Consider the following 25369-nt stretch of genomic DNA (forward strand, 5'->3'; position numbering starts at 1 on the left):
ACACAGAGCCAGTATGTGCTGCTGACGCAGAACCAGCATTTAGACCAGTCCAGGTATGAAGATGCCTTATCTTACCCAGCCATCAGTAGAATGAACCAGGCTGAGCTGCTCTATCGCAGTAGAAGGCCAGATGTGGGAGTAGCGGCCAGGGGGCTGAACCTGGGTCTCCCACATGGAAGACCCAAGCCTCCACCATTAGGCCAAGAGGACATCCTCAAGGCCTGAGGGTGGCATTTGAGTTGACATGTCTCAGGCAGGGCTACTTTATCAGGAGAGTGTGATTTCAAACCAGTTCTGCTACTTGAGCAAGTCAGGAGTCTGGTGACCGCCTGCCCATCTCTACTGGATGTGGGAAAAGACCTGGGGACCACAAGCAGAAATCGGAGAACGTTCCATGCGTTACGTTAAACTCTGTCCTCCAATTTCTACCTCCACTAACCTCTACTGCTCTCTTCTATACTACAGGCACTACCCTGGTAAACAACGACCCTTTATTCAACCCTTTCGTTCATCATTATTTATCCAGGTTACCCTGGTAACAGGCTGACTCATGACCCTGCCCTGGTACAACAACGCATTCTCATCCTGGACTAAAAACAACAAGTCACAACACACAACTGTATAACTCTTGCTTCCATACAAATCCAGAGATTGGTGGTCAGTGCATTGGCTTGAGAGCTCCACCTTGTGGTGAAAATTGTAGAACGCAGGCATAATGTTATTGATATGGCTCTGCAATGGTCATCCAGATTCCCCACAAACTCTGTGGGAGATGTTTAACTAGAGCAGGGGAGGCTGGTGGAAGTATAAATCCGAGGATGGGTTTGTAATGCATGGAACAGAATGAGGATTGGTATCAAAGTCTTCATTTCGTTCCATGCATTACAATGAGCCTGTCCTACAATTTCTACAGTACTTCCACCAGCCTCCCTGAACAAGTGATATGGATTGCGGTCAGAATGACTGGTGTCTAGGGGCCACAGTTGATCCTTCAAACCTAGTTTCATACACTTTTGAGCATGTCGTTTAAGAACACACAGGACACACAGTATGTAGAAAACTAGTTTTATTCCAGCTTCAGAGACCACACTGACATGCTGAATCCAACTCCACAGGCATTTAAAATAGACAGATCCATGTAGATAGACTGTACGTCCCACACTCATTCCCTGGCAAAAAAGTCTAATTTCTCCATGTCCATGAGAAAGAGGATTTCGGATGTGTTGTAAAACCAATCATTGTTTTTTAAAAATATAAGAATGAAGATGGCTGATGGCTTGATCAACAGTGTTTGAAGTGGGTTACATACTATAGTATCAATGGCTTTGGTAACAGTTACCAGTGAGAAAATATTGCAAAAATTCAACATTGCCATGTCGACATTATACTCACAGACATGTTTGGAAATACAAGTATTGATATTTATTCAAATAATTGCATAGCTTGCATAAGGTTACACATTTCAAACAAATGACAACTAGAAAACATCTACTGTTCGTAAATACATAATATATATAAAAGCCTTTACCAAATAGATTAGTTCTATGCTCATATTCATGTAACGCACTCCAACAAAATACTCAAAATAAAAAACAACATGCGCATAATTTAAATATTGGCTTGCAGCCGAACTTCAATAAGCAACCTAAAACTCTATTCAATGGGAACGGAATTTACAATTTTCAAAAGGAGATGTGGTTATCAAAATACAACTTAAAAACAACCAAAAATCTAACTATGACTTTATTTTAAAAATAACCCTGAAATTAAACATGAACGTTGCCTCGCTCATATTAAGCAGAGGCTTGCAGCATTAAAATCCCATTTGGTGATTTTGACACCTGACTGAATCAAGAAGGGACGGCACTTGACTGGTGTTTTGGACTTCTGACACAACTGATCCTCATTATGGGCACTGGATCATGGAAGTGACCTGGATATGGCACCACAAGGTGCTTGGCCAATCATGTCTTTAAAGGCATACTGCACTATATACAAGCACTCATGGCAATGGACATCAGCAGAGCCTTCCCCCTCATGCATACCTTCCTCCACACTACGAGGGGGCGCTCTAGCTGGCAGGTTCTGCCTTGTTCTTCTTGTTCAGGACTTTGAGGAGTTTATCAGACATCAGGTAAGGGCGTTCCGCACTGCCATCGTTCATCTCCAGGTCTTCCACTATGAGGTAGAGGAAAACGTCATGAGACAAACACAGTTTCAACAATTACAACATCAGTGTCAGTAGGCTACTGTAAGTCTCTACACTGGGAGAAGACCGGAGGCAACTTGCAACGCATTATTAGCAAGGCTTTCAAAGTGTATCATAGTACAGTAGCAGCTTTGAGTCGACTAACATCACTACTACAGTCAGTCAGTCACATGTCGACATGAGGTTTGTCACAGTTGGTGACGGTTTTCTATTGGCTAAAACCAGTGGGATGAAAGGAGGAAGTTACCTTGGCTCGCTTCTCACCATCATCCACATCAATAGAATGCAAAAAGACAACAAGGGGAAAGAGGCACATAACAGAAACACTGGTAGCTTTAATCAATAGCCGAGGACCCTCTACCCACATGCAGGAAGAATTATAGAAGACGGCAAGAGAAAGAGATTGACAGTACAGCAGCACTCCGCACAGTTAGACCACCACTGCATACAGCATATGGGGTGGTTTTTGCAGACAGAGATTAAGCCTAGTCCTAAACTAGGAAAACCTCTATTGAAGATGCTTTTTAGTCCAGGACTAGGCTTTATCTAGGTCCAGGAAACCAGCCGTAAGCATCTAACAGACTGCAGAGCTGTGGGACAAACAGCCCATGCTGACAGCCAGACATTTCAAGGCAAAGAGGTGTCCGATTGCATTTCTCTGCAGTAAATAGGCCCACGCATTGGAGCTGCGTGCTTCCTTCACAAGTATCCCTATGAAGTACATGGTACATAAAAAAGTACATACTGTATGGCTTTAGTAATAACAGTGAATAGGCATTAGGAAATAAAATAGCGCACTGACATGGTGGTAGTAGTACTACTGACAATAGTAGCATTGATAAGCACCATATAAGGAGTGCTTGAACTGTAAATAATATCTTGCTGTACATCTATAGGGGTTCTGTACTTCAAAAGTTGAGGAAGTAACATTGGATCAAAACTGACAGTTTGTAAACTAGGCACATGACTGGTTTCAAGTTTGCTATGGCCAGTGGCAGTGTTAGGAACACAGTGTAAATAGCAACGAGAACACGCCTTCTAGGGGTCAGCTTGACCTTTGACCAACAGCAAGTCAGCAGAAGAACTTCAGTTTAGATTATGTCTGGGTTTCTTCATGTACATTCACCGAACACTTTATTAGGAACACTATACTAATACTGGGTAGGGCCTCCATTTGTGACAATCTGATCATTTGGTCCGCATGTCGGCAACCAATAAAAATGTTCTGACTTTTTTGGGGGAAACACGGAACTACGTTTCAACGCTGTTGAGAATCACAACACAAACTCGCTAGTCAAGCCAAAATACTGCAAGGCAATGGATTTGGTGAGTAATCCCCACTGCTACCTAGTTAACTATAACACTACTTTACATTGTTAGCAGGCTCAAAAAACAAGCTATGTTAGTTGACTAGCGGAATGCATTTTTCTAAAAAAAAATCGGATCATTACATCAGATCCCAACATGAGGACCACCACAAGATGTCGGAAACATTCCTTTGAGATTCTGGTTCATGATGAAACCATTCCCTACACCATTACACCACCTCCACCAGCTTGGACAGTTGACAGGTGTACCTAATAACGTGTTTGGTGAGGGTATACGAGTTCAGTCTTTCCCGAAACTATCTACCATTTGCCAACCTAAAACATTCAGAGCACAATTCCACAGTCTAAGACACTATATACACAGCTTTCTATTGGGAGGAGCAGAGACACTGTTGTTAACTTCACTGAGATATTTTTCAAGTGTAACTCTTAGCTTCTCCATTTAAGTTAGTTAGCTTCTCTTTGTAAATGTCATCGCTTCAGTTAGATCTTGGTTAACTTAAAGAAGGAGAGAACCATTCAAAAATCAGGCTCTGATTTAAATCAAACATTATAAGAAGCCCATATGTACAGAATAAGACAGATCTGAAGGGGGACTGGGAGTTAGAGATCTCGTCATGAGTGTCTTTGCTAACTAGTCTACTTCTAATCTTCCTCCTCCTGCATCTGATGCTGTTGTTGTTGTTTCAGCTCGACGTCTTCATCGCCCTGGGGCAGGTGAGGTGGAGGTTGTGCTGGCTCCTCCATGTCATTGTTCTCCAACAGGATGTCATGGAGCGCCAATGACATGAAGTACGGCCTCTCTGCTGAGCCGTCGTTTCGCTCCAGGTCCTCGCCTGGAGTGTGTGTGTGTGTATATGTGAGTGTGTGTATATGTACGTGTGTATATGTACGTGTGTGTGTTGATAAATGGATAAACCCAATTATTGATTGGCAAATAAAACATGGTTTGGTTTAAACAGGCAAATGAAGGTCAGAGAGCCAGTAGGAAGGGACATGGAGGAATATATGAGAATAGTGAATTGGAGGAAGTAAGAAACAAAGAAAGAAAGAAAGAATGAAAGAGAAATGGAGAGAGAGAGAGAGAAAGAAAGAAAACGTTAAAATAGCAAGCAAAAGCACCCACAGGCATTTTAGATCTTGCAAGTTAATAGATCAACACCCAAACTTTCCAGATGCCTCCAATCAGCAGGTTAACATTAACCATACATAGCCAGGTTAAGAACAATGAATTTGCTAAGAAGAAGAATAACCTATCATGCAATCCCTAATTAGTGGCAGCCCAACACCGTAAGCAGTAACAGAATGACTGAAGGGAGAGGAGAGGTGTGTTTCAGTACACGAACTGCGTCGATGGCATGATGCCCACACACTGGTGTTCATTTTGACTTCACCAAACTTACCATTAAGTTAATGGCATGAGTTAAGAGTTTGAGTTGTCAGCATTATACAGGCATCGACAGGCATCTGAACACACCATATGACTGCACCATAGATTAGATTTGCACGAGCAAAACAGCACTTGATATTCTTCATTCCTTGTTCATGTGACGCATCTCGACAGTATGAGGGTGTCTAGGCCTAAGGCCAGAGACAGGGTGTTCTAGTACTAGTACTGGTACTTACAGAAGCAGAGGAAGAGTGTGTCCACACACATGGCGTAGACGCTGAAGAAGCCGTGAGCGATGAGGTAAGAACCAACCACCACCGTCTAACAGATAGAAACAATACACACGCAACATGACAACATGCTCCATGATCTATAGTCGGGCTGTCAACAAAAGCTTTATGGGGCTGGTTTCTCTGACACAGATTAAGTCCATGGATAACATAATATGTAAAAAAACATGTCAGAAAATGAGGATGCATTTTGGCCTAGGATTAGGTATTTCTGGGTTCAGGGCCGAGCATTTAAAAACTTTAATATTGATCAGAATGATCTGGATTACTTTTGGCGAAACATGATCAGATCTACAACTATCTGGCAGATTTTGATATAGGCGAAATCAGACAGCTCGACCTGATCTTGGATAGCCCAAAAAAAATCATTAATTCTGATCCAGATTAAAAGTTTTGAAATACTGTTTCCAGGAACTCAGCCCTGTACAGCAACAGAACCCTGAGACTCACCAGGATAGGAACCCAGTAGTAGTTGAGACTAGGGGCCGTGTCCTCGAAGGCCTTCACCCTCCCAGAGAAGAAGAAGAAAGCAAATATTCCTGGGAAACAGAGGAGAGAAGACTGCTGTCAGACACTCATGTAGTGCATTGTTTTACATCAGCAGATGACATTATTCTAGAGTAGTGGTCACCAACCCGTCGATCTTTGAGACTTTCCCTGTAGATCAGGGGTGGCCAACCCGCGGCGGCTCTTTGGCTGTCTGTGTGCGGCTCTTCAATCCATTCATTAAAAGTGTTGGTGTAGCGCTCTCTCTGACAGGCCGCGTTCGTAAATTCGCCGGAGCGCACACTGGGTTTAACGTCATAATGGAACCAAGTAATTTGATTGGACAAGAGACGTGGAGGCACCAACGTTCTCAGAGCGAATTTACGAACGCGGCCTCTGTCTTGCTGCACGCTGCTGTAACCCGATACTTTTTTTTTCAAGGATCATCTCGAGTCACTAACAGTGTTGCCAGATTGGATTGATTTTTCAGCCCAATCAGAGTCTAAAAACCCACCCAGAGTGATCATAAGTAGCTCGATTGGGCTGGAATCGGCCAAATCAGGCAACACTGTTCCCTAATTGTCCGTTCTGAGGAGAAGCTGTCACGTAACACGGCTTTTTGACCGTTCATTTATTGACAAATTACGGATAACAACAACAAAATAAAAATGTCAGGGAAGAAATGTACAGCTAAACGCAAGTATGGAGATGAGCACAGGAAGTTTTTAGCCGAGTGGGAGAGTGAATATTTCTTTGTGGAGTGCAATGGAAAGCCATTCTGCCTGATATGCCAAACATCGTTGGCACATTACAAAGCTTCCAATCTCCAGCGCCATTTCAGCACAACGCATGCGAACATTGACCAGGAGTTTCCAAAAGACACCGAACTTCGCAATGGTAAATTAAACAGCTTGAAAAGCCAGACACAAACACAGACCAAGTTGTTCCAAATATTGGTTAAGCAATCAGAGACAGTGACACTTGCGTCCTATCAAGTGGCCTGGAACATTGCACGTGCTAAAAAGCCATACAATGAAGGAGAGTTTATTAAGAAATGCATCACTGATGTGATGGAAATATTTTCTCCAAATGAAACACTGAAAAAGATGGCCTCAGACATCCAACTGTCACGCCACACCAAGGGACACCAAGGGACAGTGACTTTTGGGGACTTGTCAGCAGAGAGAAGTTTCCTCTTCTCACTGCATGTGCACTAAGAGTGAGTGCCTACTTTGGATCCACGTATCTCTGTGAAATGTCATTTTCACAGATGAAAATAATCAAATCAAAGTACAGGAGCCGCCTTACTGACAGACACCTCACAGACTGTCTCAGACTGGCAGTCAGTAGCTATGAGCCAAACTACAAAGCACTTGTAGACAGTATCCAGTCACAACCATCACACTGACTTGAGTGAGTAACATGACTGTTTCGATGTGAAAAGTAATGCTGCATAAGATGACTGCACTTAGCACTGACTGAGACACAAGTACACATTACAGTTCTACTTTATAAAATGCTATAATTGTAAATATGTTTGTCAATGTTAATAATATGAGAAAGTACACATTAGTTTTACTTTTGTTTTGATGTGAAAAGTGATGCTGCATAAGATGACTGCACTTAGCACTGACTGAGAAAGTACACATTACAGTTCTACTTTATAAAATGCTAATTGTAAATATGTTTGTCAATGTTAATAAGTAAGAATAATAATTAAGTCAGTCAAGTGTCAAAATGTCAAGAATGTCAATTTGTTAACGTTGGCTAATGTTACTATGAACAAAATGATTTTATCATACATTCCTCCATTCCATGCCTTTATTTTTTTGTGTTGAAATGAAATGACATAATCAAACTTTGAATTGAATTTCAGTTATGTACAATTCTTAAAGCAAGACAGCTGCCTGATATGCTTGATACAGTCATTTTTTTTGTTGTTGCATCAATTTTAATGTTGGACCAATGCATTGCATCTAATTAAAATACAGGCAAATCAACGTCATTAAGTTTAAAGTACTATCTTGGCTGTCTTTTTCTCTCAACGCTTCAATAGGTAGATATTGCCTTCACCAAGGCCGAGGTCAGGGATCTTGGGCTTAAAAAGGTTGGTGACCACTGTTCTAGAGCATCGCCTCTTCATCTGAACTATTACCAGATGGACAGAATTGCACTGTCTGTCGTAAGACAATGTCATGTAGCTAGCACATACTGTATCTAATTATCTATTACAAGAGGTGATCTATCCAACTCAATGAAGGCAATAGTAGTGTAATCCAGCATACTGACAAGTTTATTTTGGACAGTTCTATAAAAAGAAGCCATAGGGCGTCACTTACCCACAAGCCCCACGACGAGGAGTTTGCCCAAGAACAACAGGAAGTCAGTCACCTTGTCCAGAACGGCCACCCTGCAAGATCAGACAGTGACGATCATTATCATGGGATGATCGTAGTCTGTCAATGGAGATCTCTCTCGCAGGCACGCGCAGGCACACACACACACACACACACACACACACACACACACACACACACACACACACACACATTGTCCCAACTCACCTGATCATGTTCCTCATGAGGAGGAAGAAGGCATCTTTGGCAGATGTGCAGAAGTTTTTGCCGTATATCGCAACCTAGAGGCAACAAAGACTGAACATTATTCAGACTCAAAATACCACAAAACCATACTTGGTTACAACACACCACTAAACAGAGGTACGATATGCTCCAGAAGTATCATGTAGCGGCCATTTGTAATGCATTTTGATATCATGGTAAATAGCCGGCATACGCACCATAATGTACGCGTTTCTATTGATGAACTTGATGAATTTCTCCAGGCACCAGAAGCAACACTTGAGACAGCACAGCAGGAACTTGGTACACTTATTCTGGGCCCCTGAGGGTGATGACAACACACAGCAGGGCATAACCAATCAGCATAACGAGCAACACAAAGCAAAGCAATTTGACAACCCCTCAAACTGTTTCCAAAAACCTTTATACATGGAAACTATGATGTGGCAATGAAAGTAACACTAAACACAACATTCACAGCTACAACTTAAAACAAATGTGTCATCACAAAAGTAAGCATAAAGTATTATGAATGCAATATTTACTGTTACAAAGACTGTACTGTTTACTGTGAATATGCACGTTGAGTCCATGAGAAAGCACTATACAAAAGTAATGTATTATTATTCATATGGTGGGGACACATAACAGCAGTAATGGTGTCTATAGCTGACCTTGGAGCCAAGGTCCAAACACAGCATGTACAAGAGGGGAGGCTCATTGTATTTGATACCATTCCTCATTCCATTCCATACATTACAATGAGCCGTCCTACAATTTCTGCTGACTCCAGCCTCCCCTGATGTACAGCTAAAAATGTGTGTAGGCACTAGGCAGCTACAGTAATAGTGTGTATTATGGCTGACCTTGGAACCTTGTGGTCCACAATACCATCATGTACAGCAGAATACATCATGCACAGCAGAATACGTGTGTGGTAATATGAACATTGTGCAGGCAGCTGCAGAAGTATAGTGTCTATGGCTGACCTTGGAGCTTGTGGTCCACGTACTCCAACAGAACCCTGATAATCTGGACGATGGAGAGGATGAGCGAGCCGAACGCCAGAGAGCCTGTATGATACCTGACAACACACACACACACACACACACAAAGGTCATGACACACTCACCTATACACACTCAGTATATACAGTAAGTAGTCACATAACATCATTACAGAGGATCTAAACCCCCCCCCACACACACACAGACACACAAACCCACCTGAGTGATCGTCCGAGGGCGGCGAAGATGGGGAAGGCAGGCATGTCGTCAGGCTTGACAAAGGCCCAGTAGTACGAGGCGAAGGCCCCGGCCAGGGTCATCTGACCCAGGGCCGTCACGAAGTTGGCACACCAGAAGAACAGGAAGACGTTGTAGAACTGCAGGCCAATCAGATACTTGTGATAGACGGTCTCTCCTCCGTAGAAGGCAAACATGCACTCAGCGTCTGGGCACTCGGCTTTGATACTGCTGGTGCTGAAGTTCTGGAGGAGAAACAGAGAGACAAGGAGACAGGAAGGGTTGAGTGACTTTTGGAATTGTGATGGTGGTCTTCTTGTTCTTCATGTCTCCAAATAAGGTTGAGGTGAAGATGGATATTAGTTCTTTGTGTTTCTTCCATCAAGGAAAAAGTCAGATCGTTTTTTTAAAAAGTGTTCGTTTTCATCATGTTAAGTGTATTGAAACCTAGGTATTTACATTACATTTTAACCATTTAGCAGATGCTTTTATCCAAAGCGACTTACAATTAGAGTAAGTGAAATGCATTTTAAATTAAACTTGAAACTTGAAGATGGGATATTGACAGTTGAAGCTGGACGTTGACCTATGAAATACGAGAGAGGCAGAAGGACTCACAGCAGGGTCACAGTTCTTCCTGGAGTGCTCACAGATCGTCTCGTTGAACACCTTATAGATGGGCTCGTTAGAGGTGGACAGGAACCTGACCACAGCTGTCAAGGACTATGAGACATTATTTACATTTATATACCGGTATTTGGTATTTAGCAGACGCCTTATTCCAAAGCAACTTACAATCAATAGATTTGACTAAGTAAGTGAATCATCTATCCACAAGTCATAGCAGGAGAAAGTACTGTATGCTCAGGTCAGGGGCCATTGGCAGTCGTAAACATTTTTTGTTTATATTGACACAGGGGAAACAGTTCAGGGGGTAGTAGATGTCTCAGGACACTTAAGGTGTACCCTGAAGAGAACAAAAACAACTACACACATCCAAACAAATACACAACCAATCGTTCAACAGACAGAGTCTCTTTCCAACACAATGCACCGCAACATAACCTATACTATATCAACTTGACTTCTTCAAACTACAGCACCCCATCATTATAACACGACCCAAACTGAGACGGCTACATGACTTCAGCCACAAAGGATACACAGCAGTGACGGCCCAGAAGGCGATGACCATGGACAGGAGCAGGAAGGTAAACAGGGGGTAGAACAGGGCTGACATCACGTGAGCGATGGCTCTAGGAGAAGAACAAAAGCATCATCATTAAGAGTGAGAAACAGAGTGAAACCCCCATGAGGGCACTACACTCAGGGAAAACTGGACCCATGTTTTCCGCATACATCATTACTTCACAATCATTTATTGCTTCCATCGATCTACATTTCCACCCCATAGAATTAGAATTCCAGAACTTCAATTCTAGAATGTTATATCATTTGCTATGTTCCACCCCCCTCCCATTCTTAAAAGGCTTTTAGTGAGATTCCAGAGTTGTGACAGGTCAGACTGACTTGCTGGCCTCCTTGATGAGAGCAATGGCGATGAGGATCCTCTTCCTGAGGAAGATGAGCAGGATGATGATGACCCCCTCCACAATAGCCAGGATGATTACTGGGGGGGAGAGAAAGAGAGAGAGAGAGAGAAATAAAACAAATGCTATAAATTCAGTTTGTGCAAGCATTCTCAAAACTGCAAATAATGCAATAACTCGAAAGGATTGGTTTCGTCTTCGTACGAGCTTTAGGGGAGGTTAAGAGATGGTTGGGGTAAGGTTGATAGTTGGTTAGACGACTCACTGAATGCCAACCAGGTCTGTCTGATCTGCAGATAGACAGCAAAGTCAGTCTGGAAGCCCAGGTCCTGCAGAGTGATATTGGACCCCGCCACTTTCTTCAGGTTCACATACTCCATGGAGCAGTGGAAGATACCTGGCATGTCATAGAGAAAACAGTTAATTTATCTATATAAGAATAATAACAACATTAATATGATATTCCATTTAGCTTTTATCTAAAGTGACTTGCGTGAGTGCATACACGTCAGTATATATGGTCCCAGCGGGAATCAAACCCACCACCTAAGATTTGTTACCAAATGAGCCACAGAGGCCCAGAAACCCAGGTCTCAGGAGGTTACCCCCCCAGCCTAAATAAAGGTTTCATTGGGATGTTGAAATGTGTTATGATGCCAGTGGCCTAGGCCTTACCATATCCAATGACGAGAAGCACCAAGACGATCATGACCCACACCATGGCGCCTGCCAGGAAGCGCATGAGGACGATGAAGAGGAGACTGAGGAGCATTGCAATCACCAACCCTCTGGAGAAAGAGAGGGAGAGAAAAATATGTTTTCTTTCGTCCATTAGTGGCCACATGTCCAACACCCCTACCCTACATACCCCGACCTTAACTAACAACAACAACAGGACTTTGGACTAAATTGTTGAGGTAGTACAGAAAAGGAGAGAAAGAGAGAATATGATTGGAGTTCTTCAATGATCGAGTGCTTGGAATTTTGTATGCTAGTGGAGCCAGAAATCGGAGGACGGGCTCATTGTAATGCACGGAATGGAATGAGAAATGGTATCAAACACACAGAGATTTCTGCCTCTAACAACCTTCCCTGGTTGTAGGCCTGATGTACAGTCCCATAGGACCAATGCAGACAGGAAGCTGTCTGGGGTGAGAGAGTGACTTACATCAGGATCCAGTACCAGGACTGAGTGTAGTCTTCAAAGATCTTCATGGCCACTTGTCGCGCCTCAATCACCACAGTGGCATTCCTGTCGGGAAAACCAATAGTGACCAATGCTGCTTACAGTCGTCCATTAGAATAAAATAAAGGGACGCTAACTGAATTTATTCAAACTCCGTATTCTAAATAGTTTCCCGGACACAGATTAAATCGAATCCCTGTCTAAAAAGCATCTCCAGTTGAGATGCTCCATTGAAAGTGTGATTAAATACACGTCTAGGCTTAACCTGTGTCCTGGAACTACATCCCTCTAGATTGTCAGAATACCATGATTAAGAAGGAAAACATTGGACTCAATTCTGTGTTTCAGACTTTGAACGGCAGACTCACTTGACTCCTGCCACCAGGTCTTTAGCATCTCTCATTGTCCCCGTCCCATCGTCAAAAACGGAGTTGTTCCCCACAGTGATCTCTCCTCCCTTCAGACCCAGGGCAGGGAAGCACCGGCGTGTGACTGGAGGGGAGGGGAGGAGGTGTTGATAGGAGAGGAGGTGTAGAGTAGGGGAGGGGAGGAGGGGTAGGGGAGGGGAGGAGGTGTAGGGTAGGGGAGGAGGTGTAGGGTAGGGGAGGAGGGGTAGGGGAGGGGAGGAGGGGTAGGGGAGGGGAGGAGGTGTAGGGGAGGGGAGGAGGTGTAGGGGAGGGGAGGAGGGGTAGGGGAGGGGAGGAGGTGTAGGGGAGGGGAGGAGGGGTAGGGGAGGGGAGGAGGGGAGGGGAGGGGAGGAGGTGTAGGGGAGGGGAGGAGGGGAGGGGAGGAGGGGTAGGGTAGGACAGGAGGTGTAGGGTAGGACAGGAGGTGTAGGGGAGGGGAGGAGGTGTAGGGGAGGAGAGGAGGTGTTGGGGAGGGGAGGAGGTGTAGGGGAGGGGAGGAGGTGTAGGGGAGGAGGTGTAGGGGAGGGGAGGAGGTGTAGGGTAGGAGAGGAGGTGAAGGGTAGGGGAGGAGGGGTAAGGGAGGGGAGGAGGTGTAGGGGAGGGGAGGAGGTGTAGGGGAGGGGAGGAGGTGTAGGGAGGGGAGGAGGTGTAGGGGAGGGGAGGAGGTGTTTGATAGGAGAGGAGGTGTAGGGTAGGGGAGGAGGGGTAGGGGAGGGGAGGAGGAGTAGGGTAGGGGAGGAGGGGTAGGGGAGGGGAGGAGGGGTAGGGGAGGGGAGGAGGTGTAGGGTAGGGGAGGAGGGGTAGGGGAGGGGAGGAGGGGTAGGGGAGGGGAGGAGGTGTAGGGGAGGGGAGGAGGTGTAGGGTAGGGGAGGAGGGGTAGGGGAGGGGAGGAGGTGTAGGGGAGGGGAGGAGGTGTAGGGGAGGAGGTGTAGGGGAGGGGAGGAGGTGTAGGGGAGGGGAGGAGGTGTAGGGGAGGGGAGGAGGTGTAGGGGAGGAGGTGTAGGGTAGGACAGGAGGTGTAGGGGAGGGGAGGAGGTGTAGGGGAGGGGAGGAGGTGTAGGGGAGGGGAGGAGGTGTAGGGTAGGGGAGGAGGTGTAGGAGAGGGGAGGAGGGGTAGGGGAGGGGAGGAGGGGTAAGGGAGGGGAGGAGGTGTAGGGGAGGGGAGGAGGGGTAGGGTAGGGGAGGAGGTGTAGGGAAGGGGAGGAGGTGTAGGGTAGGGGAGGAGGGGTAGGGGAGGGGAGGAGGTGTAGGGGAGGGGAGGAGGTGTTTGATAGGAGAGGAGGTGTAGGGTAGGGGAGGAGGTGTAGGGGAGGAGGTGGAGGTGTAGGGTAGGGGAGGAGGTGTAGGGGAGGGGAGGAGGTGTAGGGGAGGGGAGGAGGGGTAGGGGAGGAGGGGAGGGGAGGAGGTGTAGGGGAGGGGAGGAGGTGTAGGGGAGGGGAGGAGGTGTAGGGTAGGGGAGGGGAGGAGGTGTAGGGGAGGGGAGGAGGTGTAGGGGAGGGGAGCAGGGGTAGGGGAGGAGATGTAGGGGAGGGGAGGAGGTGTAGGGGAGGGGAGGAGGTGTAGGGGAGGGGAGGAGGTGTTTGATAGGAGAGGAGGTGTAGGGTAGGGGAGGAGGTGTAGGGGAGGAGGTGGAGGGGAGGGGAGGAGGTGTAGGGTAGGGGAGGAGGTGTTTGATAGGAGAGGAGGTGTAGGGGAGGGGAGGAGGTGTAGGGGAGGGGAGGAGGTGTAGGGGAGGGGAGGAGGGGTAGGGGAGGGGAGGAGTTGTAGGGGAGGAGGTGTAGGGGAGGGGAGGAGGTGTAGGGGAGGGGAGGAGGTGTAGGGGAGGGGAGGAGGTGTAGGGGAGGAGGGGTAGGGGAGGAGGGGTAGGGTAGGAGAGGAGGTGTAGGGTAGGGGAGGAGGGGTAGGGGAGGAGGTGGAGGGGAGGGGAGGAGGTGTTGGGTAGGGGAGGAGGTGTTTGATAGGAGAGGAGGTGTAGGGTAGGGGAGGAGGTGTAGGGGAGGGGAGGAGGTGTAGGGGAGGGGAGGAGGTGTAGGGTAGGGGAGGAGGTGTAGGGGAGGAGGGGTAGGGGAGGAGGGGTAGGGGAGGGGAGGAGGTGTAGGGTAGGGGAGGAGGTGTAGGGGAGGGGAGGAGGTGTAGGGTAGGAGAGGAGGGGTAGGGGAGGGGAGGAGGTGTAGGGGAGGGGAGGAGGTGTAGGGGAGGGGAGGAGGTGTAGGGTAGGGGAGGAGGGGTAGGGTAGGGGAGGAGGTGTAGGAGAGGGGAGGAGGGGTAGGAGAGGGGAGGAGGTGTAGGGGAGGAGGGGGAGGTGTAGGGTAGGGGAGGAGGTGTAGGGGAGGGGAGGAGGGGTAGGGAAGGGGAGGAGGTGTAGGGAAGGGGAGGAGGGGTAGGGGAGGGGAGGAGGGGTAGGGGAGGGGAGGAGGGGTAGGGGAGGGGAGGAGATATAGGGTAGGTGTTGGGTGGAGGGTAAGATGCATTTTAATTTACTGTGAAATTATTTTAAATGGCTTGACTGCAGTTCCCAATTTCTTCTCTTTGGAAATGTCACTACACAATATGCGACTGATCTCTGAGCGGATGTTCAGAAAGAGCGTGTGTTGTTTGTCAGATGGAGACAACAGCGGTAGTGAAGATGACGGCAATTACCAGACGAACGTTCACATCAATGAGACGCATGGTACAGGTTTGTAGGTTTGGTTGACTTCTTTTAAATGTCTCTCCCCTTGTGAAAGCTCCGCGTAGGAGGGTTAATATTTGGTAGGAGTCTCAATAGCGATGTCACATAATAGCTTTGTTCCAGCAGCCATCAATCAGATTAACAAGTCGCAGCAACATGGCTCAGATTATTTTATCTTTATTTATTTTTTTGTGAGGATCGGAACAAAACTTTTATTTATGTTTGTCTGCTGTGTCTGTGTTGTTTTTAAAACGTGTGTCAACACGGATGACTCGTTTACTGCAAAACAAATCTACCTACGGGTAGCCTACAAATAAATTTACCTGAACCTGAACATACAGTAGATAATGCAGCCGCCCAACTTAGGCCTATCCGAACAATTGAAAGAGAAAGAAGATTGGCCTGATCAAATTAATAGCGGGCACATACAGAGACAAGCAGGATGAGATGGGCCGGGGAGGTGACAGAGGGTGGTAAATGGTAGACTTACAGGATTTGCTGGGCATCAGCATGGCAGGACAGAGGCCGTTCTTCAGGATTTCTGGTAGACTCTAAAACACGCAACAATGACTCTCAAAAGCAAATGATCCAGAAATTCATACATACAAACATCTTAAATGTTTCAAATTGAAACGGACTAAAGAGGGACAACAACTATGCTTGCAATCCAAAAACTGTCAACGGTACGGAGTTCAAGAGCATACTCTTGACATTCTCTAGGTCAAATGACATTGGCCATAGAAGCTTATGGAATCTTAGAATTCAAAAGAATGTTGACATTGGAATGGTGTCCCTCTTGTTGTTTTGTTGCCTTGACCAGTTCAGATTCCTCTTCTCATGTAACTCACCATGGTGTCAGCCACCCCTTCCTTGCAGAACTTCTTGTAATACGTGAAGTCCGCCCCTTTAGTGACGTGGGCCTTGGCCAGCGTCATGAACTTATCAGGGCATTTCTCCACACACATCTGGGGTCAAGAGAGATATTGGTGAAGGGATAAAATGGCAGAATGGAGGGCGAAGAAAAATACAAGGTGGGAAGTGGTTAGGAAGGTGGTCACACCTGTGTGGTGGGGCACTGGAACTCCAGCAGCACCATGGGACTGGCACACTTCATGATGTTGAAGTAGAACAGCAGGGGCTTATTACTACCACACACACACACACACACACACACACACACACACACAGAGAGAGAGAGAGTTTACGGTTAGGCCAGACTCATCCAGAGAACACAAGATGAAAGAGCAGTGTGAACCAATGACCATGAGAGAATAAGACAGATAAGACAGAGACACGATGACTACACATTGGGTTTAAAGTGGCCTTACACCCACTCCCTGTGAGTGATGAAGGCAGAGCTTACTCCAGAGGTGTCCCTGCCTGCCCACAGAACTGCCCCCTGCTGTCCGTCGGGTAGATAGCCTTCCTGGGGTCACCCTGGGACCACGCTGGGGGAGGGGAGAGGAACTATTAACATAATGACATAATCACCATAACACACACACACACACACACTGATGTTTTATGTGACCAGTACACAGTAACACTAAACTACAGTAACTATACATGGTGATAAGACATAAAATCTAACCCATGCTCCAGTGTCATGGGTTTGTGCGTTCACATTAACTCTCCACTCCTTCAAAGTCTTAATCTACTTACCAAGAATTCCCACTGCAACATATCCCAGAATGGCAATAATGAAGAGGATGCAGCAGACAATGTCAGTGCAGCCCCTAGTAGTACACAGAAGAGGGAATGGAATGGTCTGAGTCCAGTGGTGCTCCAGTATGAACATAAAGTGCTATATTGTCTACATAATGGGGACTTTAAAACCACAAATCCTCTCTCACCTGTTATGGATTGGGCCTTTGAATGAGGGGTCATACTTCTTTGGTTCACCTAGACAGAAAATAATGCATTTTATACTGTATTCTGAGCATCATAACTAACAGGCCTACCATTTTGCATGGAAACAGCTTATAATAAACATCTTAAGACAATCGTGCCCCTTCTCCATAATTCATAAAGATGTTTCCTGTTCAATCTAATACAATCTCATTATATATACAAATACTGCATACCCAAAATACAAATATTGTATTTACATACTTAATTACATAAAAAAAGAAAACAAAGAATAAATATTTAGGAACCCAAATGATAAATGATAATAAAGAAACAATAACCCCTGTAAACACCCTGTGATTATCACCCCCCCCCCCCCCCATCATCCCTGTACATTATGAAGACCATGTTTTTATACCTTATTTTAAACTGGATTATGTTCGGACATGGTTTTAACTCCACATTCAAACTGTTCCATAGCTTCACTCTACATATTGATATACAAAACCCTTTCCTGGTGGTACAAATACTGTGTGTTTTGAAATGAAAAATTCCCCTTAAATTATAACCCCCCTCTCGATCACTGAACAATTTTGGAATATTTCCTGGTAGTAGGTTATTTTTAGCTTTAAACATTAATTGTGCTGTTTGGTATGTAACAATATGTGCACATTTTTGTAATTTTGACTGTTCCAGATATCCGACACACATATCCGTATTGCTCTTTTTTGGAGAATAGATAGTGAATATTGAATTCAGTAATTTAGATATGGTAAAACTAGTGAACTGATGAATTTGAGGCAACATTGAAAGAAACTGAAGGCTATAGTACATCAGGAAGGCTGGTGGAGGGAAGAATGAGTTGAGGAGCTCATTGTAATGCATGGAAAGGAATGAGGAATGTTATCAAGTAAACATGCATTAGAATGAGCCAGTCCTCCGATTCCTACCTCCACTAGCCTCCCTTGCAGTACATACTACAGTACATACTACAGTACACAGCCCTTCACTGGAATCACTGGACTCCTCTCTGTGTACTTCACACAGCAGAGACACCCCCAACCTCAATCTCAATCTCTGTGCGGTCAGTCAGATCACTTTCACCACAAAGCAGGCAGACACGCCTGGCAACCAGAGAAATTCCTCCCTAGTGACTCAGAAGACCCTCTGAAACATGAGAACCTTCGCAGTATCAATACTCAACCACCAGGGGTCAGCAGTACTTCAGTATGGTATGGGCAAAACCTATTCATCTCTATTGGATACCGGTGAATTTAATGGCTCAGAATGGTATTAAATGAGGCAGACTGCCCTGACGCCGAAACATAAATACCACACATTACCCTTTTCGTTCATTATGCCAAACACATATTGATTCTTACGAAGGGTAAATGTTACCGTAAATGTTTTTAAGGTAGCCATCTTTCAAGTAGTTTCCAATTTAATTTAATTGTTGATATGTCTCAAAATGCTATTATTGCAAGCCAGTGGAAGCTGGTGGACGGATCATTGTAATACATGGAATGGACAATGTGTCTGTCTTCCGATTTCTACCTCCATCAGCCTGCCCTGTCGCAAGCATACATCACAGCTTCTGTTGAGAGTTAGGTTACCTTAGGTTTAGGTTAGGTTAGGTTACCTTAGGTTTAGGTTAGGTTAGGTTTAGGTTACCTTAGGTCACAGTCTGTATCAGTGAGTACAGAGAGGGAGTATATCTGACATGTGCAAACCACAAACATAAGCTGTATTTGTGGATAGTTATTAGAAGACAGAAGATTAACCTTGTATAGTAAACTAGATTTAGGCCTTGCAATGAGGAAGAAGAGAGGTGATGACAATATTAGCCAACAGTAAAAGTTTAAGCCAAGCCATGGGTGACCGATCTACAACTTCTCTTCAGGAAGACAACAACATTAATTTATCGTAAACTAGACTCGGGCGCCTTGAGCAGAAAGACGCCAACGAATCAGTCATTGGTAAGAGTTTAACTCGGGCCATCCATGGGTGACTAATGCCCTCCTCCCTTCAACATCAACACACAACACCACCACCCACATCAACCCAGTGTCTCTGAAAGAGAGGCTGAGTCACTGGGTCTAGAAGACCATGGAGTATGGTTTTACTGCATGGCGTCATGGGTCATTAATAATTCACACCAGTGGTCAGCCTGCTAATGCAGCATGAGGCATTTACTGGACCTGCTATACCACAACATTAATCCTCTGGACAGAAAGAGAGATAGAGAGGACAGGAGAGGAGAGGAGAGAGAGAGACGCTGTTCAAAAACAAGCTCTCTCTCCCTACACACTTAGGCCTAGTCAGACATGCTGTGTTCAGAAACAACCCCTAGCCCCATCACCCTACACAGTTAGGCCTAGTCAGAAACAACTCCTAGCCCCTTCACCCTACACACTTAGGCCTAGTCAGAAACAACCCCTAGCCCCTTCACCCTACACACTTAGGCCTAGTCAGAAACAACTCCTAGCCCCTTCACCCTACACACTTAGGCCTATTCAGAAACAACTCCTAGCCCCTTCACCCTACACACTTAGGCCTAGTCAGAAACAACCCCTAGCCCCTTCACCCTACACACTTAGGCCTAGTCAGAAACAACTCCTAGCCCCTTCACCCTACACACTTAGGCCTAGTCAGAAACAACCCCTAGCCCCTTCACCCTACACACTTAGGCCTAGTCAGAAACAACTCCTAGCCCCTTCACCCTACACACTTAGGCCTAGTCAGAAACAACCCCTAGCCCCTTCACTCTACACACTTAGGCCTAGTCAGAAACAACTCCTAGCCCCTTCACCCTACACACTTAGGCCTAGTCAGAAACAACCCCTAGCCCCTTCACCCTACACACTTAGGCCTGTTCAGAAACAACCCCTAGCCCCTTCACCCTACACACTTAGGCCTAGTCAGAAACAACCCCTAGCCCCTTCACCCTACACACTTAGGCCTAGTCAGAAACAACCCCTAGCCCCTTCACCCTACACACTTAGGCCTGTTCAGAAACAACTCCTAGCCCCTTCACCCTACACACTTAGGCCTAGTCAGAAACAACTCCTAGCCCCTTCACCCTACACACTTAGGCCTGTTCAGAAACAACTCCTAGCCCCTTCACCCTACACACTTAGGCCTGTTCAGAAACAACTCCTAGCCCCTTCACCCTACACACTTAGGCCTAGTCAGAAACAACCCCTAGCCCCTTCACCCTACACACTTAGGCCTGTTCAGAAACAACTCCTAGCCCCTTCACCCTACACACTTAGGCCTAGTCAGAAACAACCCCTAGCCCCTTCACCCTACACACTTAGGCCTAGTCAGAAACAACTCCTAGCCCCATCACCCTACACACTTAGGCCTAGTCAGAAACAACCCCTAGCCCCTTCACTCTACACACTTAGGCCTAGTCAGAAACAACTCCTAGCCCCTTCACCCTACACACTTAGGCCTAGTCAGAAACAACCCCTAGCCCCTTCACCCTACACACTTAGGCCTGTTCAGAAACAACCCCTAGCCCCTTCACCCTACACACTTAGGCCTAGTCAGAAACAACCCCTAGCCCCTTCACCCTACACACTTAGGCCTAGTCAGAAACAACTCCTAGCCCCATCACCCTACACACTTAGGCCTAGTCAGAAACAACCCCTAGCCCCTTCACTCTACACACTTAGGCCTAGTCAGAAACAACTCCTAGCCCCTTCACCCTACACACTTAGGCCTAGTCAGAAACAACCCCTAGCCCCTTCACCCTACACACTTAGGCCTGTTCAGAAACAACCCCTAGCCCCTTCACCCTACACACTTAGGCCTAGTCAGAAACAACCCCTAGCCCCTTCACCCTACACACTTAGGCCTAGTCAGAAACAACCCCTAGCCCCTTCACCCTACACACTTAGGCCTGTTCAGAAACAACTCCTAGCCCCTTCACCCTACACACTTAGGCCTGTTCAGAAACAACTCCTAGCCCCTTCACCCTACACACTTAGGCCTGTTCAGAAACAACTCCTAGCCCCATCACCCTACACACTTAGGCCTGTTCAGAAACAACTCCTAGCCCCATCACCCTACACACTTAGGCCTGTTCAGAAACAACTCCTAGCCCCTTCACCCTACACACTTAGGCCTGTTCAGAAACAATCCCTAGCCCCTTCACCCTACACACTTAGGCCTAGTCAGAAACAACTCCTAGCCCCTTCACCCTACACACTTAGGCCTAGTCAGAAACAACCCCTAGCCCTTTCACCCTACACACTTAGGCCTAGTCAGAAACAACTCCTAGCCCCTTCACCCTACACACTTAGGCCTAGTCAGAAACAACTCCTAGCCCCTTCACCCTACACACTTAGGCCTAGTCAGAAACAACCCCTAGCCCCTTCACCCTACACACTTAGGCCTGTTCAGAAACAACCCCTAGCCCCTTCACCCTACACACTTAGGCCTAGTCAGAAACAACCCCTAGATCCCTCTCCCTACACTTAGGTATACGCATAAGATGGTAAGAGCCCACACTAGCATACTATGTAGAATGCATGTAGTATTATTTCATTCTATGTAGTATGCCAGTGTGGATATCAGAACATAACCTGTGTGTGTGTGTGTGTGTGTGTACACACCACCATCAACCAGAGGTGCCCTTGGCTTGAAGACAAGGTAGGGGTTAGTTAGAGAAATGCATTGGGTACACTGAGCCACAACAACAAGAGAGCATAGGTGTGAATGTGTTATCAACACAATGCAAACTCAGCCAAGATAAGGACACACATGGCCATATTAATCTTTTGCTCCAGTGCTTACTTACACAGTGCAGCAGGAAACAGCATTTGAATGAGAAAGAGAACAAACATTCATGAAAGCCTTGGCCAGCCTTTCTTCCTCCACACCTATACACTCTGCTAGCCAGGAGAAGGTGCAATCCACACCCAGATTCTCTCTCTCTCTGCCATCTTTGTCATGCTGATACTGAAGCTCCAGTTTCACCCCAACACCCACACTCTTTACACTTTTAACAAGCTCCAACTAACAGAACCCCTTGCTGGTCCAAGCAGTAGGGGAACCCCCCCTCCCTTTTAGCCAATTAATTAACTTTGATTCTAGAACCACACAACTAACCTTTGCTCAAATGGAGCACTTTGACAAAGCTCCATATAAAAAAGCTCCACTATACTATACAAATAAAACACTTTGTTTTATTTGTATAGTATAGTATAGTGGATAGTGTACATAGCCTTTATTTATGTAAACCAGCTCCTTCCCTTCTTGTTTTTTTGTTTTTTTTTCTCCTAGCACCAGGGGAGCCCCCCCTCCCAAATGTCGTTGTTTGGTACCTGTACTATATCAATGACAAAAATAAAAAAAATAAAGACCATTCATTCAGACCATTCATTCTTAGTTTACCTCAAGACAGAGAGACAGAGAAAATAGCCTAGGAGAAGCTTCAATGTTGAGCAGAGTCAGAGTGAGTCAGAACAGGAGTTACCATTCTTTCCATAGTAGGGTCCCTCCTCCTGCTGCTCCTCGGGCATCGTGGAATTCCTCTCTGAGGGGTTCGACTTTTGAAATGACCTGGAAAACCTTTCCTTTCCTTTCCTCTATCCCTTCTTTTCGTCACTCTGTTTTGCCTTCACTTCTTTTTCCTGCCGACCGGTGTGTGTGTGTGTTTATGGATGAGTGAGAGGGAGAGAGAGAGGTAGACGGGAGGGAAAGACAGCTATTGTGAGGGAGAAACTCGTCCAACCTGTCCTGAGTGGCTCTGATTGAACGCAGGCTGGTCCGTCAGTCAGTCAGTCAGTCGGTGCTCCTGGCGTCTGTCCCCCCACAGCTGCCTCTCTCTCTCCGCCTGTCCACCTGTTCGTTTCTCTCTTTCTCTTCCCCCTTTTCTCTTTCCCTTACACCACACACAGAGCTCCTTCCTCCTTCCGTAAGGGTGTCTTTTTCACTATCTGTCTGCTGTTGTTTTTTCGTTTTCTCTCTCTCTCTCTCTCTCTCTCTCTCTCTCTCTCTCTCTCTCTCTCTCTCTCTCTCTCTCTCTCTCTCGCCCCAGCAGGCAGGTAAGCTCACTGCTCACCTACAGGCTAAAGGGAGGGGTGGGAACACAGCTTGGAGGGAAGAGGGGGGTGGAGACAATGTTGACTTGTTTATCTACCGGCCCTCCCCTCCCCCTATGAGTGAGGGAGAGAGAGGAAGAAAAAGAAAGAAAGAGCTACTGGATATCTCTTGTTTGGAGGAGAATCGAAGCTGCCACGCAAGGCTACTCATACAGATGTGATCAGAAACGTCATGTGTTTGGTGGGAAACAACATTAGCTGTTGGTTAGCTGTAACCTCTATTATGTAGTATGAATCAGAGGCTGGGGTGAGACTCAGGTGGGCTAGCATTAGGATCACATGAAAAAAAAAAAACTAGTGCCTTCAGTTTTGGCTTGCAAATGAACACACATGATCAACATATTTTGCTTCCTATATTATATATATATATCTCCACTCTGACAATATTGGATTGGTAATTCTTATTGAAATGTATTCTTTCACTTAGATTTTCGTTTATTCACAGGGTAGATTGTTCAAATGCCGATCATTCTGAGGTTTACTATTGACAGGTGTGTCCTTTCATTCTCAATCAACACATGCCCCCTCTTGTGGGCACATTATAGTATTGCATTGGGTGGTTTCATCCAATCCGCCTGAGATGCACACATGTCTTTAACTACAAAACCAACATCCTGTTGGCCCATATTCTCTGCTGTTAGTGTTGGTGGTCTCACACACGCAAGCATTTCACCTTTAGATGCTTTTCATTATTAAAAATGACTGTCAACCGCAATTAGAGTGACTTGTTAGCCTTCGAAGAAAGCATAAATAAAGGATTCTGTTTATGCAAATACAGTTATACAGTTATTGAAGACGTGGATTTGTGTGGGTGTGTTCCATGACAAGCTGGTAGTGCTATCCCCAAGAAATGTTGGGAAATTTCTGTTGCAATCCATGCAGAACTCTTTCCATGCAGTGTAGCCTGATCCAGTCTGGCTGGGCAGGGCCAACTTTCCATTTTTACTCATTTGTGAGTGGGAGGCCACAAGCACGTGATACAGTAACTTTAACTTCATCCCAAGGCTACTGCACAGAGCACATAATAAGCCTGGAATAATAGTGACTCAAACCTGACCTTAGCGGGAGTGAATTGACTTCAATTATTTATTGAGTAAATACAGTAGGCCTATGTGTTATTATTTGAACAGTACATCACACAGCTGCGAAGGCGTGGCTCAGAATCAGAAACTTCTGGTGTGGAAGCACTAGGGGGGGAAGTGCTGATAAGTAAAGCCTACAGTTTTCAACACTCTTTCTATTGGCTTAATGAAGGGAAAGTTTGCGGCATCGGTCCTACCGCCCTTTCGCACATTTGGGCAGAAAAGTACTGATGGGTTCTGCATGGGGAATGTATGTCAGCTTAAGATGGTCGATGTTCCTTTGTGTCTCCAAAGACCTGATATACAGTAGATGTCGATAAAACGTTGCCAATTGAACAACAATCTTTATTCGATCGTTATTGTTGTTTTCTTATTACATTTTGTTGTCATATTCTATTTTATATCTATTACAAAACCAGATTGGAGGTTGCTGAAAATGACACAGTATGTTTAGCATCAAACAGCTAATATTAGCATCAGCACAACTTGCTTTGCTGGTGGGGGGTGAAAGGAGTGTGTGTGTGTGTGTGTGTGTGTGTGTGTGTGTGTGTGTGTGTGTGTGTGTGTGTGTGTGTGTGTGTGTGTGTGTGTGTGTGTGTGTGTGTGTGTGTGTGTGTGTGTGTGTGTGTGTGTGTGTGTGTGTGTGTGTGTGTGTGTGTGTGTGTGTGTGTGTGTGTGTGTGTGTGTGTGTGTGTGTCACACTCAGTGTTTAAGAACGCCGCTGTTGGTGAGGATGTTTTGAAATTCACCATCAAAGCAAGACTGCAGGTATTACCGACCAAGTACAATCTGTCCACCTGGTATCCCCACACTCACAGTCCATTCTGGTTAAACCATCAGGATTCACAACACCTAGAGTCCATTGCACACATAACAAATGGATGTAATGCATACAAACACCTGTCCTGTACATAGCTCGTCATGACCGTATTGTGGACATTGTGTCTGATACAGTACAAAATATCTTACCATCTAGCGCAGCTATG

General features: G+C 45.9%; 1 protein-coding gene across 1 annotated transcript; it reads right to left on the bottom strand.

Moving 5' to 3' along the window:
• Positions 1–1118: 1118 nt before the first annotated feature.
• Positions 1119–22719, bottom strand: LOC308150636 (choline transporter-like protein 2; the record flags this gene model as incomplete). The annotated part of the gene is made up of 22 exons (XM_080523445.1): positions 1119–2178; positions 5164–5248; positions 5668–5756; positions 8043–8113; positions 8268–8341; positions 8504–8607; positions 9275–9369; positions 9512–9774; positions 10148–10232; positions 10693–10785; positions 11060–11159; positions 11345–11476; positions 11755–11867; positions 12248–12331; positions 12634–12757; positions 15834–15894; positions 16192–16308; positions 16404–16488; positions 16707–16791; positions 17006–17079; positions 17197–17245; positions 22674–22719. 22 exons carry the CDS (start codon positions 22717–22719, stop codon positions 2072–2074), a joined length of 2136 nt encoding a protein of 711 aa, XP_080379571.1. The 3' UTR covers positions 1119–2071.
• Between the last annotated feature and the right edge of the window lie 2650 nt (positions 22720–25369).

This window comes from Nansenia antarctica (genome assembly GCF_963989245.1).
Source record: "Nansenia antarctica genome assembly, chromosome: 2".
Taxonomy (NCBI): Eukaryota; Metazoa; Chordata; class Actinopteri; order Argentiniformes; family Microstomatidae; genus Nansenia; species Nansenia antarctica.